The 16,154-nt window shown below is 43.0% G+C and overlaps 1 protein-coding gene across 2 annotated transcripts; it reads left to right on the top strand.

Annotated features, from left to right (window-relative positions):
* The first annotated feature begins 1,570 nt into the window (after nucleotides 1-1,570).
* Nucleotides 1,571-8,593, top strand: LOC118078273 (putative P2Y purinoceptor 10). Of its 2 annotated transcripts, none has more exons than XM_035102067.3 (2): nucleotides 1,571-1,794; nucleotides 6,405-8,593. In XM_035102067.3, exon 2 carries the CDS (start codon nucleotides 6,425-6,427, stop codon nucleotides 7,529-7,531), a length of 1,107 nt encoding a protein of 368 aa, XP_034957958.2. In that variant the 5' UTR covers nucleotides 1,571-1,794; nucleotides 6,405-6,424; the 3' UTR covers nucleotides 7,532-8,593. The 2 variants fall into 2 exon arrangements, with proteins under 2 accessions (XP_034957958.2, XP_088520736.1); XM_088664610.1 differs by lacking the exon at nucleotides 1,571-1,794 and adding an exon at nucleotides 4,124-4,215.
* The last annotated feature ends 7,561 nt before the right edge of the window (nucleotides 8,594-16,154 follow it).

Below are 16,154 nucleotides of genomic sequence, written 5' to 3'. Positions count from 1 at the left end.
CAGAGATTGGAACTCCGCCAGTGCACACAGGAAATGAGGTAATACACATTACCATGAAAAGAGGGTGGGTCATAAAGACCAAACACCCATCCACACTACTATGCAGCAGAAAAATCCATACTCATATCATTTTGAAGGACAATATATAACTCAAGACTCCCCAAATGTGCTGGGAACTGCTTCTCAATAAAAATAATAATCTGGTAGGCAAATTCCCATGTCCTTGAGATGATGAATATGTTGATGATGGGGAGAACCATAGCTTGCTGGTAGGTATCAGCACTCCCCAGTTCAATCCCTGGCATCTCCAGGTAGGGCTGGGAGAGACCCCAACCTGACCCCTGGAGACCTCCCACCTGTCATTGTGTACAGTAATACTGAGCTGGGTGGGCCAATAGTCAGTTTCAGTATAAGGCATTTTCCAATGTTCCTTTGATGAAGGAATTAATTACTGCACGAAAGTGGTGTGTACATTAATGGGATCCAGTTGCTGTAAAACTGCTTGATATGGTAGCATTGGCATGAACCATCACCCTATAAAGTACTACTGTTGAAAAATGACCCAGCAGCAGTGTGACTCAACACATACTAATGACTAATTGTCACACTCCTCCAGCACACTTCAAACATAAAATGCTGACTCCCTTCACACATTTTTAGCTACCATTAATACAAGCCCTTTCAGAGGCATCACTTTTTAATTATTATCTATTCTAATAATACTGATTGGGAAATGAAAAATAGGCTGAAGGAACACTGTCTTAAGGATAGCTAAAGCTTGGACTTGTTGAAATTTAAACTAACCGGTCATTTATTCATTAATGTGTGTGTGTAACCATTAACCACTTTTTTCTTCTTCAAAGGCTTTATTGATCAAAAAAAAAGCTTGTATTCTATGTTATATGTCTAGTTTTAAATTTGCTATATTTAATAAAGTATTTTTTTAAAAAAAAAACCATAAACAATGAGCAAAACAGAAATGGCATGGCTCAGTCTGTAGAGCCTGAGACTCTTAATCTAGGGTCGTGAAAAAATACCCTGCATTGCAGGGGGGTGGATAAGAGGAGCCTTGTGGTCCTTCAAACTCTATGATTATATGATACAAATCAGCTCCTTCAACAAACACAATATCTTTCACCCGTTCTTCATTACCACATGGCATCAGGGCAGGATAGGACCATGGAATTTAAAACAAACAAATATAGTTCCCCTTGGGTCTGTCCAGCTAAATTCTATTCTGAGTGGACTCCCTGGAATTAATGTGTCTAAATTAATTTTAGTGTGGGTCTGATCCAAGTATGGGTCTGATCCAAGTATGACTAACATAGGATACAACCTCTGCTTGGCAACTGCACCACACCAAGCTTGTAACAGTAAAATGCAAGCAGTATGTAGAATTGGACGGGAATGCAAAGAAGTAGGAATGGATAGAAAGCCAGCAGCTAAACTACTCCTCTGCTGGCAAACATTATCACTGTGAAGTCATCTGTTGATTTGTTTTGACTCCAAAAGCTGTGTTATGTGAGTGTCTTTTTTTAAGTGAGGAGGAGAAACAAAATACAGGATTTCCTTTGGTACAGTCATAGCTCCCGTCTTCAAACACCACCAGCACTTCTACCCAATTCCTCAAGACGGTTTTAGAACTCGTGATCCTGTAAAGAAATCTGGATCGTGGTGGAAACGGTGCTTCTGTAAAGCTCAAAAGATGCATCTGCTCAAAAGATACCCAAAAGACGCTAGCTTTTCTTCCTGTGGTTGCTACCGTGTCAAAGAATGAATGGAAACTGCAGTGAGGTAAGGGAGGGTCTTTTAAAAGCATGTTTCCTTTGGCAAAGCTGAGGCTACAGTCCTAGGCATACTTAACTTGCAGCCAGATCAAATCCCCTGGAAACCAATGGTTCTTACATTTATGTACACATGGCTAAGGGTCAGCACATGAAACTGCAGACTAAGGCATATTTTCCAAGAATGAAGTTTTATCAAATTCAGCGGAGTTGTTCTGGATCTGCTGTAAGCCATAGTGTTGATGGATTGACTGCATGCTTTTTAAAGGGAAAAAGATTTCAGCCTAGGAAAAAACGATTAAAAAACTAATTTTATTATTAAGCAACAAGCACTAGATACATACTAATATTTAAACAATAACCATAGAGAGGTACAAAGCATTGCTTAGACACAATAAGGTCTAGCAATAGACTTAAAGCCTTGTATAAATATTTATTTGTCTTTCCCATCCTGAGTACATCACCTCTGTACAGTTCAAGATTGTTGTCCAACACTATGCATAACTCAGACTTGCTTGTAGAGTTGAATAAAAGGTTCATAAAGGTGTTGATAGTCCTCCTTTTCATTGGTGTGGGATACAAAATCATGCAATACAGTACAGAAATCTAAATTACAAACCACTTGCTTGATTGAGCAAATCTTGCTTATCAATGTGACTGATTCTCCCCTCCGTAAGGCACTAATGATGCCTTACAATGATTTTTTGTTGATCATGATGCTTTGCCATTTCCTAAAACGTACTTGTTTTTAAGAAATGCATAAGCTAGACGGATTTAAGACTTATTTAACATAGCAGATACTTTGAAGGGTAAATGTAACTTTATAGAATAAAAAATAGGCACTTTTTAAAAAATAGAAAGATGCTTTTACAACAACTATTTGAATTGGAAACAATAAATGATTCTCACTTTTGTTTATTTTGTATCAGAGGGGGATAGCACATTATACTGAAATGATTACTTTTAATTCTGGTTTGATATTTTCCTGCCGGTGGCATTATTTAAAGTCTATAGTTACAGTCTTATGCACACATCTATGGGGCCATGTCCCAGCAATCTGTGGGAAGGGGGTCTTTGTTTAGTGGCAGACCACCATCTTTGCATACAGAAGGTCCCAGGTTCAATCCCTAGCATCTCCATGTAAGTCTAGGAATGTTCTGCTGTCTGAAAGACTTTCCCAAAGTCTTTGCCAGTCCATGTGGGCAATACTGAACTGGATAGACTGATGGTCTCATGGTATAAGATAGCTTCCTATTGTTGCTGAGCAATGACTTGCAGAGATTTGGGAAGTAATAATAATTACCATGCCAAAAAATCCCAACCTATCTCATTTGATCCTCTTCACTCAAAAGCTTTAGGAAATAATACTCTGAGAAAGCTCTCAGCCATTATTATTGCTGTCTGCTCCCTCCTGAAGGACCCATATGATTCTTGGCACTGCTTGTCTCCCCAGACACCCATCTCTAGTTATGAGTGGCCTTCAGTTTGGTGTGGCTAGGGTCTGGAAAATGAACTGTGGATGGGTGGGGGGACACGATGATACATGTTTCCATGTGTTGTTAAAAGGATCAAAATGCTGAAGCTTCGGAGTTCATATTGCTGTGAAGAAGAAAGTTTTTTAACCACACAAAAACCCACAGGAATGAAAAATGAGGACTGTGCCCATATTCAAAGGAACAAGGGGGCGGAGCAGGAAGAAGAGAAAGAAATACCCTTGTTGGTTTTTATTCACTATAGGGATGGGCAAATCTGTCAGTTGCTCTCAGCTTCTCATTTTGCAGTCTTCAGTTTTCCACATTTCCACATCACTTTGTGATTTTTTTTAATGCTTATGAATATTCATCATTGAATTTCTCCTAAAATACACATGGTTGTATGCATTTTTAACAAAGGAGTTTCCCCTAATATAAGGGTTGCGTGGGATTTTGCCTAATATACCCAGTTTTGCAAAGGGATTTCACTTAATATAATGCATTTTTAATTTAATCTCAGGAATATATGCATTTTTATTCACACTTTGGGTAAGCATTACTTGGCAGGGGAACTGCATTGTGAAATGCAGAGAAGCACTAATTTTGAAGGAAGAATGCATTTCAGTTTGGATTCCAAACATATCACTTTGGAAAGTGCAAATGAGGGAGATTCACCTTTAAGCGTAAACTGAATTTAATTTCTCCCCTATTCCTAGTTGGTTATTACAACTATTTTTGTTACTGGTTCTTTAGGGTTACCGGGACCACACAGATACTGAAATTCACAGTCCTTTCTATCTATACTCTCAAACTCCACTTTCTTGCAATGTTGGCTATGGAGTGATTTAACAGTCATCCCTCTTCTCTAGAAACTCTGAGAATTGTTGCTCTGCAAGAGAAATTGGGGCCTCCTAGGGTTTGCCGATCAGAAGGTCGGCGGTTTGAATCCCTGCGACGAGGTGAGCTCCCGTTGCTCGGTCCCAGCTCCTGCCCACCTAGCAGTTCGAAAGCACATCAAAGTACAAGTAGATAAATACAGCAGGAAGGTAAACAGCGTTTCTGTGTGCTGCTTCGGTTCGCCAGAAGCGGCTTTGTCATGCTGGCCACATGACCTGGAAGCTGTACACCAGCTCCCTCAGCCAATAACGTGAGATGAGCGCCGCAACCCCAGAGTGGGTCACAACTGGACCTAATGGTCAGGGGTCCCTTTACCTTTACCTTTTAACAACTACAGAGCCTAAGGCTTACCAATCAGAAGGTCGGCGATTCGAATCCCTACGACGGGGTGAGCTCCCGTTGCTCGGTCCCAGCTCCTGCAAACCTAGCAGTTCGAAAGTACGTCAAAGTGCAAGTAGATAAATAGGTACCGCTCCGGTGGGAAGGTAAACGGTGTTTCCATGTGCTGCTTTGGTTCATAGAATCATAGAGTTGGAAGAGACCACAAGGGCCATCCAGTCCAACCCCCTGCCAAGCAGGAAACACCATCAAAGCATTCTTGACATATGCCTGTCAAGCCTCTGCTTAAAGACCTCCAAAGAAGGAGACTCCACCACACTCCTTGGTAGCAAATTCCACTGCCGAACAGCTCTTACTGTCAGGAAGTTCTTCCTAATGTTTAGGTGGAATCTTCTTTCTTGAAGTTTAAATCCATTGCTCCGTGTCTGCTTCTCTGGAGCAGCAGAAAACAATCTTTCTCCCTCCTCCATATGACATCCTTTCATATATTTGAACATGGCTATCATATCACCCCTTAACTTTCTCTTCTCCAGGCTAAACATGCCCAGCTCCCTAAGCCGTTCCTCATAAGGCATCGTTTCCAGGCCTTTGACCATTTTGGTTGCCCTCTTCTGGACACGTTCCAGCTTGTCAGTATCCTTCTTGAACTGTGGTGCCCAGAACTAGTTCGCCAGAAGCAGCTTTGTCATGCTGGCCACATGACCTGGAAGCTGTACACCGGCTCCCTCAGCCAGTAGAGCGAGATGAGTGCCACAACCCCAGAGTTGGTCACGACTGGACCTAATGGTCAGGGGTCCCTTTACCTTGACCTAACAACTTTCAGCACCTGTTCCCAGGATTATTTTGGGGAAGCAATACCTGTTAAAGTGGTCTAATACTGCTTTAAATGTACAGGATATGCCCACTGTTTGCAAAGGGTGGCAGGGTTGGAATGCCTTGTAATAATTCAGACCATTAAGCTCACTATTATCTCCACTGGTTTGCAGTAGTTCTCCAAAGTTTGGGGCAAGCAGTTTTATCCCATCTCTAGCTGGAGATGCTGGGAATTGAAACTGGGACCTTCTGCATGCAAAGCTACAACTTGTTGCATATAAGTTGTAGTTGCATCCTCCTGTATATTGAGTTGCATCCTCCTGTATATTGAGCACATGCACCACTGCATGAACTGCCTTTAACCACTATCTGTAATCTTTAATTCTGCAAACATTTTCAGGAAGGAAACGAAACAGAAGCTACAAGTAGAAAAGTAGCCACTACCAGAATCGGAGACCAAAATGCTCTCTCTTTTAGAAAATAGTTTCGTTCTTAGGGCGTATTTACAAATAGAATTGTAGAGTTGGAAGGAACCACAAGGATTATCTAGTCCAAACCCCTGCAGTTCAGGAAGCTTTCACTCAATGTGGGGCTCAAAACCTACAACCCTGAGATCAAGAGTCTCATGCTCTCAGTTTCCTGCTACTGTATGTGCTTTCCCAATGCTTTTCTCAGGGTGGAGAATGATGACACAATCTCAGAGTCATCAGACAGGAAGGGAGATTAAGGCAGGCACACACATTTGAAGAAGTATATTCTAAAATGTCTCTAGCCAGTGCCACCACCACACCCTTGACATTAAGACATTAAGAGGATTTAGTTGCTTTGATGAAAATACTTACAGCTTTTAGTTCCTCCTCCTAAATTGGTCATTCTCTTTCTGGTGATTTTGTCATTGCAGCTTGCTGATGCGAAGGTCTCAGGAAACTGCACTTCCATGTTAATTGGTGAAAGTGCATGCCTAGTGGATCTGTGTGGGGATGTCATTTGATTATTGTTCCTCGTCTGCCAAAATGTCTTGATCTAGTACTGAGTATGTGTGTTTAATGCTGCAGCATAAATCTCTTTCTCAAAAAACAATCAATCATCTTCTTAACAGGTATCTTCTGATCAGCTTGTATGGCCACTGACCTGATCAAGATGTTGAACAACCATTCATTAGAAAATTGTCCTGATCCTCCAATGCATTTCCAGGCCTCTTTGTATGCAATCATCTACATCATCATCTTCGTTCCGGGTCTCCTGGGAAACAGCATCGCCCTTTGGGTTTTGTGCCACTTCATCAAGAAGAAGAGCAAAGCGGTAGTTTTCATGATGAATTTGGCTGTAGCTGACCTGACCCACGTCGTCTCTTTGCCCTTACGGATGTATTACTACATCAACCACAGCTGGCCTTTTGGGGGCTTCCTTTGCCAGCTCTGCTTCTACCTGAAATACCTCAACATGTATGCCAGTATCTGCTTTCTCACCTGCATCAGCATCCAAAGGTACTTCTTCCTACTTCACCCTTTCAAAGCCAAGGACTGGAAGTGCAGGTATGATGTGGCCATAAGTGCTGCCATATGGACTGTGGTTGGGGCTGCTTGCTTACCTCTCCCAATCCTGAGGAGTCCTCGCTTATCAAACAATACCAACATCTGCTTTGCTGATCTCGAAGTTCAGCGGTTGTCTATGGGAGCCTCAATCACTCTGGTGATTGTAGCTGAATTCTGCGCATTTGTGGCCCCTGTTGTGATAGTCATTTACTGCACTTGGAAAATGAGGCAATCCCTGCAGGAGCCCCACAGTCCCTTGCAACACACCAATGAGAAGCAGAAAGCTTGGCACATGATCTTAGGGTGCGCAGCTGTGTTTTTCATATGTTTCACACCATATCATGTGAACTTCCCTATATTTATGATGGTGAAACAAAATATGGTCACAGACTGTTCCGTACGGCGTAGAGCTTTATATTTCCATCCCATTTCTTTGTGCCTCGCAAGCCTCAATTGTTGTCTTGATCCAATTCTCTACTACTTCATGACATCAGAGTTCCGGGAAAGGTTCAAGTGCAGCAGTGCTTCCCCCTTGAGCTGCCTTAACAGTCTTGCCAGCAGCAGCAGAAGAAGAAGAACCTCTGAAGTTGAGCTGAAAAGCAAGGCGGATAAGAAAAATAAAAATGTCTTAATGGCATACTTTTGGACTCTTAGGCCACACGATGGCATGGAATCTCCTCTCTCTTGTTAGCTAAGGGATGGATCACACATGAGTTGTATACTTCACTTGCTTCTCTTAGGGACTCAGCACTTGACACTCAGCTGAATGTGTGAACAGGCAACACTGAAAAAGTATTGCATATGAGTTGTTGCTGAGTGACATGAAAGTTCGGTCTCTGATAATTAATCACTGATGGCTTGAGAGCAGTCATATGATATAAATATTAACCAGTCATTTTTAGAACCTGCCAGAATTGGGACCAAGAATCTGTGTGCTGCTGCCACTGGGGTTATAAATTGCAGCATACTTGAGGCAGTGAAGTGTTCTGCATTAACTCCACCCACCTAGGGCGGCAATTGGTTTCCCCAACCTCAAAGAGTAGGTTATTATTATTATTATTATTATTATTATTATTATTATTATTATTATTATTATTGCCCTGCCCATCTGGCAGCAATCTATTAAACATTAAAAGCCTCCCTAAACAGGGCTGCCTGTTAGAGACATAATAACATAATAAGAGCCCTGCTGGATTAGGCCAATGGCCCATCTATTCTGGGATCCTCACAGTGGCCAACCAGATGCCTGTGGGAACGCACAAGCAGGACCCAAGCACAAGAGCACTCTCAACCCACCCATCATGATTTCCAGCAACCAGTATTTAGAAGCATTATTGCTTCCAGGTCAGGATGAGACTTTGCCGAGGGCATGAGATAGATGGTGTCCACAAACAAAACAGCAGCTGCCTTTTTCCCCTCTCCAGAATGATGTGCTGTCTGGAGAAGGATGGGGAAATAAAAGAGCCACTGCCAAGAAACCTCCCTCGCAATGAAGGAGGAATGCAAATTGAAGATGGAGGGGGAATCTGTTTTATACATGGAATTTGGTGCTGCTGACCTGACTGAGATTTCCTCACACTGCCTCTGGCATACAGTGCTCATATATGTCAGAACTGTTTGTGCAATGTGAGATTATTATTTTTAATTCATACTAAATACATGCAAAATTATGTGCAAAGTTTGCATATATTGTACATGTAATATATATGAAAGAGACAAGCTCCATGCAATACATAGGTATTTTATACAGTTATATGCATTGTTGTATCTATTTGTTTCGTGTACTAATTCAGGGCAACCCAACTTTTCATCCCAAGAGTACTTCAGCGCAGAGGTGTGGGCCACATACTGCCTTGTTGCATGGTGCAGGGGAGTGAGGTCAAAATTTAATGCCCCCCAATACCCCCTCAACTGTCCTGTTTTAAGCTGGACATCCTGAAATTACAGAAGACAGTCCCAGCTTCTGATTGGATCCCAGAATGTCCCATTTTTTTGTTCCAGTGCTCTGGTGTGAGTCAGCTGGCTCTCACCAGAGCACTAGACCAAAAGATAGTCACTCTTTTGATAGCCAGCTGGGGCATGCAAGAGCAAAAGATGCTTATTTTTAGGTCCCGCAAGTCTGAAAAATTGCCATCTTTTGTCTTGTGCTCTCATGCATGCATGAATGCTTGGGACCAAAAAATGAGTGCGCGATTTTGGCCCCCAGGATATTGGAGGGTATTCCACACCCACCCTCCAACCCTTGTGCTGCCTTCCCAATGTAGATAACCTTTGAGAAAATATATACTCCTGGCTGTGTTGAAACAGTTGCTTACAGTTGTTGGCAGTTTTGGACATTCACATACAGAAAAGCTCTAAGTGTCCATTTACACAGCCAGTGTAAGCAGTAGATACCCCAATACTGCATGCAACTACACAGAATTGCTTGTTTAAAAGTGCATCCTCTCAATAATAATGCTTTCTTTTTCTATTGTTCATGATGCTGTTCTGAATACCCTTTTCAAGGCAGTGCTCTGTCCTCCCACTAGGTGCTGCAACAGAGTCATTTGCTAACTATTCGTGCATGAGGGCTTCAGTATTAGCCCTCACACATGGGTAGGCAAACCAAGGCCCGGGGACGAGATCCGTCCCAATCGCCTTCTAAATCCGGCCTGCGGATGGTCCAGGAATCAGCGTGTTTTTACATGAGTAGAATATGTCCTTTTATTTAAAATGCATCTCTGCATTATTTGTGGGGCATAGGAATTTGTTCATATATTTCCCCCCCAAAAATATAGTCTGCCTTCCCACAGGGTCTGAGGGACAGTGGACCAGCCCCCTGCTGAAAACGTTTGTTGACCCCTGCCCTAATACAACCAAACAGAGACATCTAGTTGAAGGATGCAGAATTACCATGAAGCAATAGCACAATTACAGTATTGAACCAGAAGTGCCTCTCTACCTTCAGAACTCCATTCTCTGGCCAAAATGTGCTGCCTTCCTTTTTCAGAAATTCTGAATTCCATGAATTTATTTCAGGTAACTGGATGTATGCAGTTCTGAACTCCTTGGCCTGATCTTAGACTCCTTTAACTTGGACTCCTTCTTCTTAGCCTGGCCAGCATCACCTGCCACCTCGTCTGATCATAGCAGCTCCAGTGACCTGTTGTTGAACCTGTATCTCTTCTCTGTGGGAATTATGACTCTAGTTCCCATTTGCAGAGTATGCAGAAGACAGCCCTGGATCTTTTGACCCTTTAATTAGGTCTCTTTTCCCTCCTATTAAAAAACCCCGCAAGGCACTTTCTTTTAAAGTTTAAATAATATATGACTTTTACTTGGTGAACTTGCAGTTGCAGATTAAATATATAGTGCAGGGAGGCGATACTTAAGTTGCTAAAACATCTTCCATAGATGAAACTGACAGCAGCACAACAGTTCATACCTGCTTCTCTAACCGTTAAGACTGTTCAACTAACTGCCGTAACTGTACCAACTGCCATAACTGTCTCAGGCGTATGACATCACAGAGTTCCACAGCTCTTGTAATTCACCCTTTACATATGCAGTTTGGATGCTAACATGCCACATTCTCTTCCTCAATAAAGATCTCTTCCTTACTCTCCTTCCTTACTCTCACCAGGAAATGTGAGATTTCTCCCTGGATATTAAGATATTTCAGGTAAATGCCATCAAATTCCAAGATTTCTCCTCGCTCTGGGAGATCTCTTTCTTCATTGGAGGCTTGGATCAGGACCTGAGATGATCCACAGAATCTTTCCACACAATGGAAAGAATGGCCTCCAAGTTCTCTGTAGCAGGGTTCTCTACCCATGTTCACTTCTTGTCCACTTGGGACAAGAAGTGAACATGGGTAGAGCACCTTGCTACATCAGGTGAAAGGTGAGAACTCTTTGGGACAGGAGCAGAGCTCAGTGGTTGAGTATATGCTTTGCATGCAGAAGGTCCTAAATTCAATCTCTGGCATCTCCAAGTACGGTAGGGATAAGAAAGCCTTCTGTCTGAAATCCAGGAGAACCACTGCCAGTTAGTGTAAACAAGACTGAGCTAGATAGGCCAATGGTCTGACTCGGCATAAGACAGCTTCCTGTGTTCCTGTGGCATGGGAAGCAGACAGCAGAAAGGAGCACAACAGCACTCAAAATCTGGAATAATTTATCTGGACCACAGAAACCCGTGGCATCTTTCTCTCCGTACCCTCCCCTTTTCATCAGTCCCAGACCCCACTATATTGCCCAAAGAGATTTCAGCTGGAACTTTTGACACACCTCTAATCAAAACATCTTAGGCTGTAATCCAATACTCACTTATTTGGGAAAAGGCGCCATTGAGAACAATGTGCTTTACTTCAGAGTAGATGCAAATAGAATTACACTTATTAGCCAAATGAACCACTAATAGCCCTTGAGAGCAATCATGAACAGTTCAAAAGAAATGGCATAAAATAATTCATTACAGACGATGGGGCAGAATAAGCCATTCCAGTTCTGGGGAAATTCATTAAATTAAAGCAAAGAATGACTCCAAAAGCTGATCCATGTCAGTGGAAACACATTACTTCCCTTCCTGCCCCCAAATATTTTTATTGAGCTTTTTAACAGACAACGTGGAAAAGCATAACTGTTACATTTGATGAATATAGTACTGTGGTAAAAAGGTAAAGGGACCCCTGACCGTTAGGTACAGTCGTGACCGACTTTGGGGTTACGGCGCTCATCTCACGTTATTGGCTGAGGGAGCCGGCATACAGCTTCCAGGTCATGTGGCCAGCATGAAAAAGCCGCTTCTGGCAAACCAGAGCAGCGCACAGAAATGCCGTTTACCTTCCCGCTTGGAGAAGTACCTATTTATCTACTTGCACTTTGACATGCTTTCGAACTGCTAGGTTGGCAGGAGCTGGGACCGAGCAACAGGAGCTCACCTGTCACAGGGATTTGACCTGTGACCTTCTGATCAGCAAGCCCTAGGCTCTGTAGTTTAACCCACAGCACCACCTGCATCCCCAGAGTACAGTGGTACCTTGGGTTAATAACCTAATTCGTTCTGGAGGTCTGTTCTTACCATGAAACTGTTCTTAACCAGAGTTACCACTTTAGCTAATGGGGCGTCCCTCTGCCGCAGCGCTGCCGCTGCGCAATTTCTGTTCTCATCCTGAAACAAAGTTCTTAACCTGAGGTACTATTTCTGGGTTTAAAAAGGTAAAGGGACCCCTGACCATTAGGTCCAGTCGTGACCGACTCTGGGGTTGCAGCACTCATCTCGTGTTATTGGCCGAGGGAGCCAGCGTACAGCTTCCAGGTCATGTGGCCAGCATGACAAAGCCGCTTCTGGCGAACCAGAGCAGCACACGGAAATGCCGTTTACCTTCCCACTGGAGTGGTACCTATTTATCTACTTGCACTTTGACGTGCTTTCGAACTGCTAGGTTGGCAGGAGTTGGGACTGAGCAACGGGAGCTCACCCCGTCGCAGGGATTCGAACCACCGACCTTCTGATCTGGGTTAGTGGAATCTGTATCCTGAAGTGTCTGTAAACTGAAGCGTCTGTAACCTGAGGTACCACTGTAGTGGTGGTTCTGTTTTACATTGTTAAAGAGAGAGAAGGAAAAGAGGAATCAGAATCATTGAACTATAGAATTGGAAGGTATCCTGTGGGTCATATAGTCCAACCCCATGAAATGCTGTAAGCTCAACTAAAGCATCCATGACAGATGTCCATAGAACCTCTGCTTTAAAATCTCCAGTGAAGGAGAGTCCATTGCCTTCTGAAGAAGTTCATTCCACTGTCAAACAGCTCTTACTGTCAGAAAGTTCTTCCCGGTGTTGAGTCAGAATCTCCTTTCTTATAACTAGAATCCATTGTTTCAGGTCTTCATCTCCAGAGCAGGAGAAAACAAGCCTGCTCCATCTTCCATGTGGCAGCCCTTTAGATATTTGAAGTTAGATAGAGTTGGAAGGGACTCTGAGGCAGGCACGTAGCAAGGGAGTGGCGTAGGGGGCGGGCCGCCCCTAGCTCCAGTCTGGCGGGGGTAGCATGGGGGTAGTGCTGCCGGCCCCTGGCCTACCCCTCGCTTCCTCTGGTCGAGCGTGCTGCCGCCCAAGCGCCGCCACAGACATGTGCAGTCCATCCTGGCACGTGTCTCCTGATCAGCATAATAAACAGGTTCACAAGTTCACCTACCCTCAGTCTTCCCCACTAGGGTGAAATCATTGGATTTCTCTTTAAATTACAGTATAGCAATTATTTCTGAATTTACATCTACATATATCAATTAGCACCTGCATTTTTAATGCAAATCATGTCTATTGGTGAAACTTTTCCACCCTAAGTAGGATGAGGAGATCTCTTTCTCTCTCCTCTCTCTCTCTCCTCTCTCTCTCCTCTCTCTCTCACACACACACAGAGGCTGTGTGTGACCTGCTGGCATTTGGGATCTACAATTTTCCTAGGGAATAAATAAATCCATCCCTCCAGGAAGCATGCTCCAACAATGTGCTAGGCAGGCCTGGCCAGCAGGTTTAACTGGGACTCAAGGATGAAAGGCAGGTAATAAATAAATGTAATAATAATTAGAATAATAACTCTGTCTTGTTGAACCCTCACATATCCCACAATACTAAGTTCCTAAAAAATCTTTCTGAAATCTGCTCTGGAGGAAAGTGCCTTGTCCTCAGATCCTTGAACTCTGGCAATAATATTTATTTGCCCATGATGTGGTGTTAGGGAGAAGGAAGACATAGAGCATTTAGGGCAGTGTGATTTCTGGTGGCTTGTTCTGGGCCCAACTTTGAGGCAGTACCATCTGCCTGCCTGGGGTATCCAACTGACCAGCTTGATGCTTATTGGCTGGGGAGCACAATGGCCAAGAGTGGGCTGAACAGAAATAGGTCTCCATACCTGGAAGTTCAATGTGCAACCTGTGTTTGAGGCAGGCAAAGCAAATGAATGCAGCAGCATCTCTAGACATTCAATAGCATGTGTCCTCAGATTCCATATCTGCTGTAATGGAATCTGTTAATCAAAGTGGAGTCAGCTAATGTTGAGCCGGTGTCTGCCGTCTGCTCACTTCATTTACAGAGAACCTGAATCAGGCTAACTGCTGGGCATGTAACAAGATAGTTTCAAACATGATCACTCAACTTGCTGCTGCTCTCTCTCCATCGTCCTCATGTGGTTTGCTTCTGTTCTCTGGAATGAATAAAAGCATCATGTGACATCTTGAAAATGATGCTCTTTGGCTCTGAGTTAAGAAAAGAACAGTAACAACTGCACTGGCTGCGGGCTTATGCTGACACCCACACAGAGAACTGGATAAGATCTTTTAGACAACCAAGGTTAGTGATCTACTCTGTTCCAATATTCCAATATTTGTGAAAAGGAATCTAGGTAGATACCTAGATGAGAACAAAAAAGCTGCTTTAGATGAAGATACTGCAGGTTATATGAGCATCTAGCTTAGTTCTCTTCACTCTGCTTGACAGCATCTCACTAAGATCTCAGGCAGAGGTTTTCTCTATCATCTCCTTCCTGCTTTTTTTATAAAGAAAATAAAGTGGAGAAGCCAAAGATTGAACATGGGACCTTCTGCATGCAAAGCAGGTGCTCTGACACTGAGGAATAGCCCCCTCCCCCCCTGAAAATGTCTCAAAGGGCAAATGAAATCACTAGACCAAAAAACTTTCAGAGCAGCCTTTTGGATGGAGTAAGCTCACTGTGTTTGATGGGACTTACTCCAAAGAGCATGAGGTTGCAGCCAAATATTCCTTAGGAAAAAGAAGTGAAACAATCCTGCCATATGAGGGTTGCAGACAGTCCTATGCTTGCTTTGTGTGTATGTGTATATTTCATGGAAACAGGCAAAGAAATGAAGTGAAAGCATAAATAGAATTCTGAAAATTATTTAAAGCAGAGATAAAAATCAGAGACTAATAGGCACAGCAGATGTCACACAAGAAAATATTCTACAAAATGCAGTAGAAAGATAGCAGGTGTTGCTATTATTCTTAATGTTAGTACAGCAAAAAAAAAACCCCAAACCAAACCATCTATATGTTCCACAAAGCAACACAGTGAGATGACAGATACTATTCATTTTCTTATTCATATGCATTACAAAATCAAACCATTCTGATCCAATACTATCCCTCAACCATGCTTAACATATGCAGTTACAAAAACCTGTTCTACTATACATTCTAAATAGTAATTATTGTTATCAGCAGTTCACCACAACATCAAGGCTAGTTCTTTGTTTTCTCTGGCTGCTGATGTTACTTATACTGCCATGTGCAGACAAGCAGGTAGGGTTGCAATTTTTGTGGGATTATTTGTGATACTATCAATACATATACTGGTTTGTGCCCAAAGCATCTAAGAAAAACCCTTCAGGCGCTTCCCCTGAGGGGTAGCAGCCTATGTGGTCTCATGCTTGGGGAATCATGGCCGATATTAGTTTTCTCATAATGCATTGGGCACAAATGACTTACACTTACAAGTTCAAAAAAAAAGATTTGCACAATAGCAAATCCTTATACAAGGCTTCGTTGAGAAATACAAGCTTTATTTGGTTTAACAGTAAAGTTAAAGTATTCAGTTTTTATAGCCTTGCTACAATGTATCTCTTAACATTCTATTGCAGTGGTTTTCAACCAGTGTGCTGTGGCACCCTGGGGTGCCTTGAATGATGGTGAGGGGTGCTGTGGGCAACACCGGCCTCTGTCCCTCTTTCCTTCCCTCCCTCCTCTGATGCCCTCTTGCGTCTCTGCCTCCCAAAGTCTTGCACAGCTGTTTGTTGTAGCAGCCCCTGCTACAAGCCCCACAGGTGACACAAAACAGAAACCACAATGCATTTCCAAACAGAACAGCACCCAATAATGAATGCAAAGCAACCCTTGTTTTTTAATATGAAAGCTGACTCTTGAAGAAGAAAGACTTATGCCCTACAGGCACAAGGCACTAATGGCAATGGGTGGGTGAGTTTACACACACACACACACACACACACACACACACACACACACACACGCACACACACACACTGTCATCATCCCCACCATCATTCATTTGTGTGCTGACTTTCCATAGGAAGCCCCCCTCATCAACACATCTCACAATATCACAACATTTAGACAATTCAGTTACAAAGCATCACTACCTTTAAGTAATAGAAATGCAGCTCCCCAAACACATGCAGCCCAGTTGTTAGAAACCACTGGAGGGGAGAGTGCTCTTGTGTGTGAATCCTGCTTCCACTTTCATCATAGACTGCTCTTTGGCCACTGTGAGAACAGGATACTGCACTAGATGGGCCATTG

This window comes from Zootoca vivipara, chromosome Z2 (genome assembly GCF_965207765.1).
Source record: "Zootoca vivipara chromosome Z2, rZooViv2.hap1.1, whole genome shotgun sequence".
NCBI classification, from domain to species: domain Eukaryota; kingdom Metazoa; phylum Chordata; class Lepidosauria; order Squamata; family Lacertidae; genus Zootoca; species Zootoca vivipara.
The sequence above is the reverse complement of the archived record's forward strand: the minus strand, read 5'-3'. Positions and strand labels throughout refer to the sequence as shown.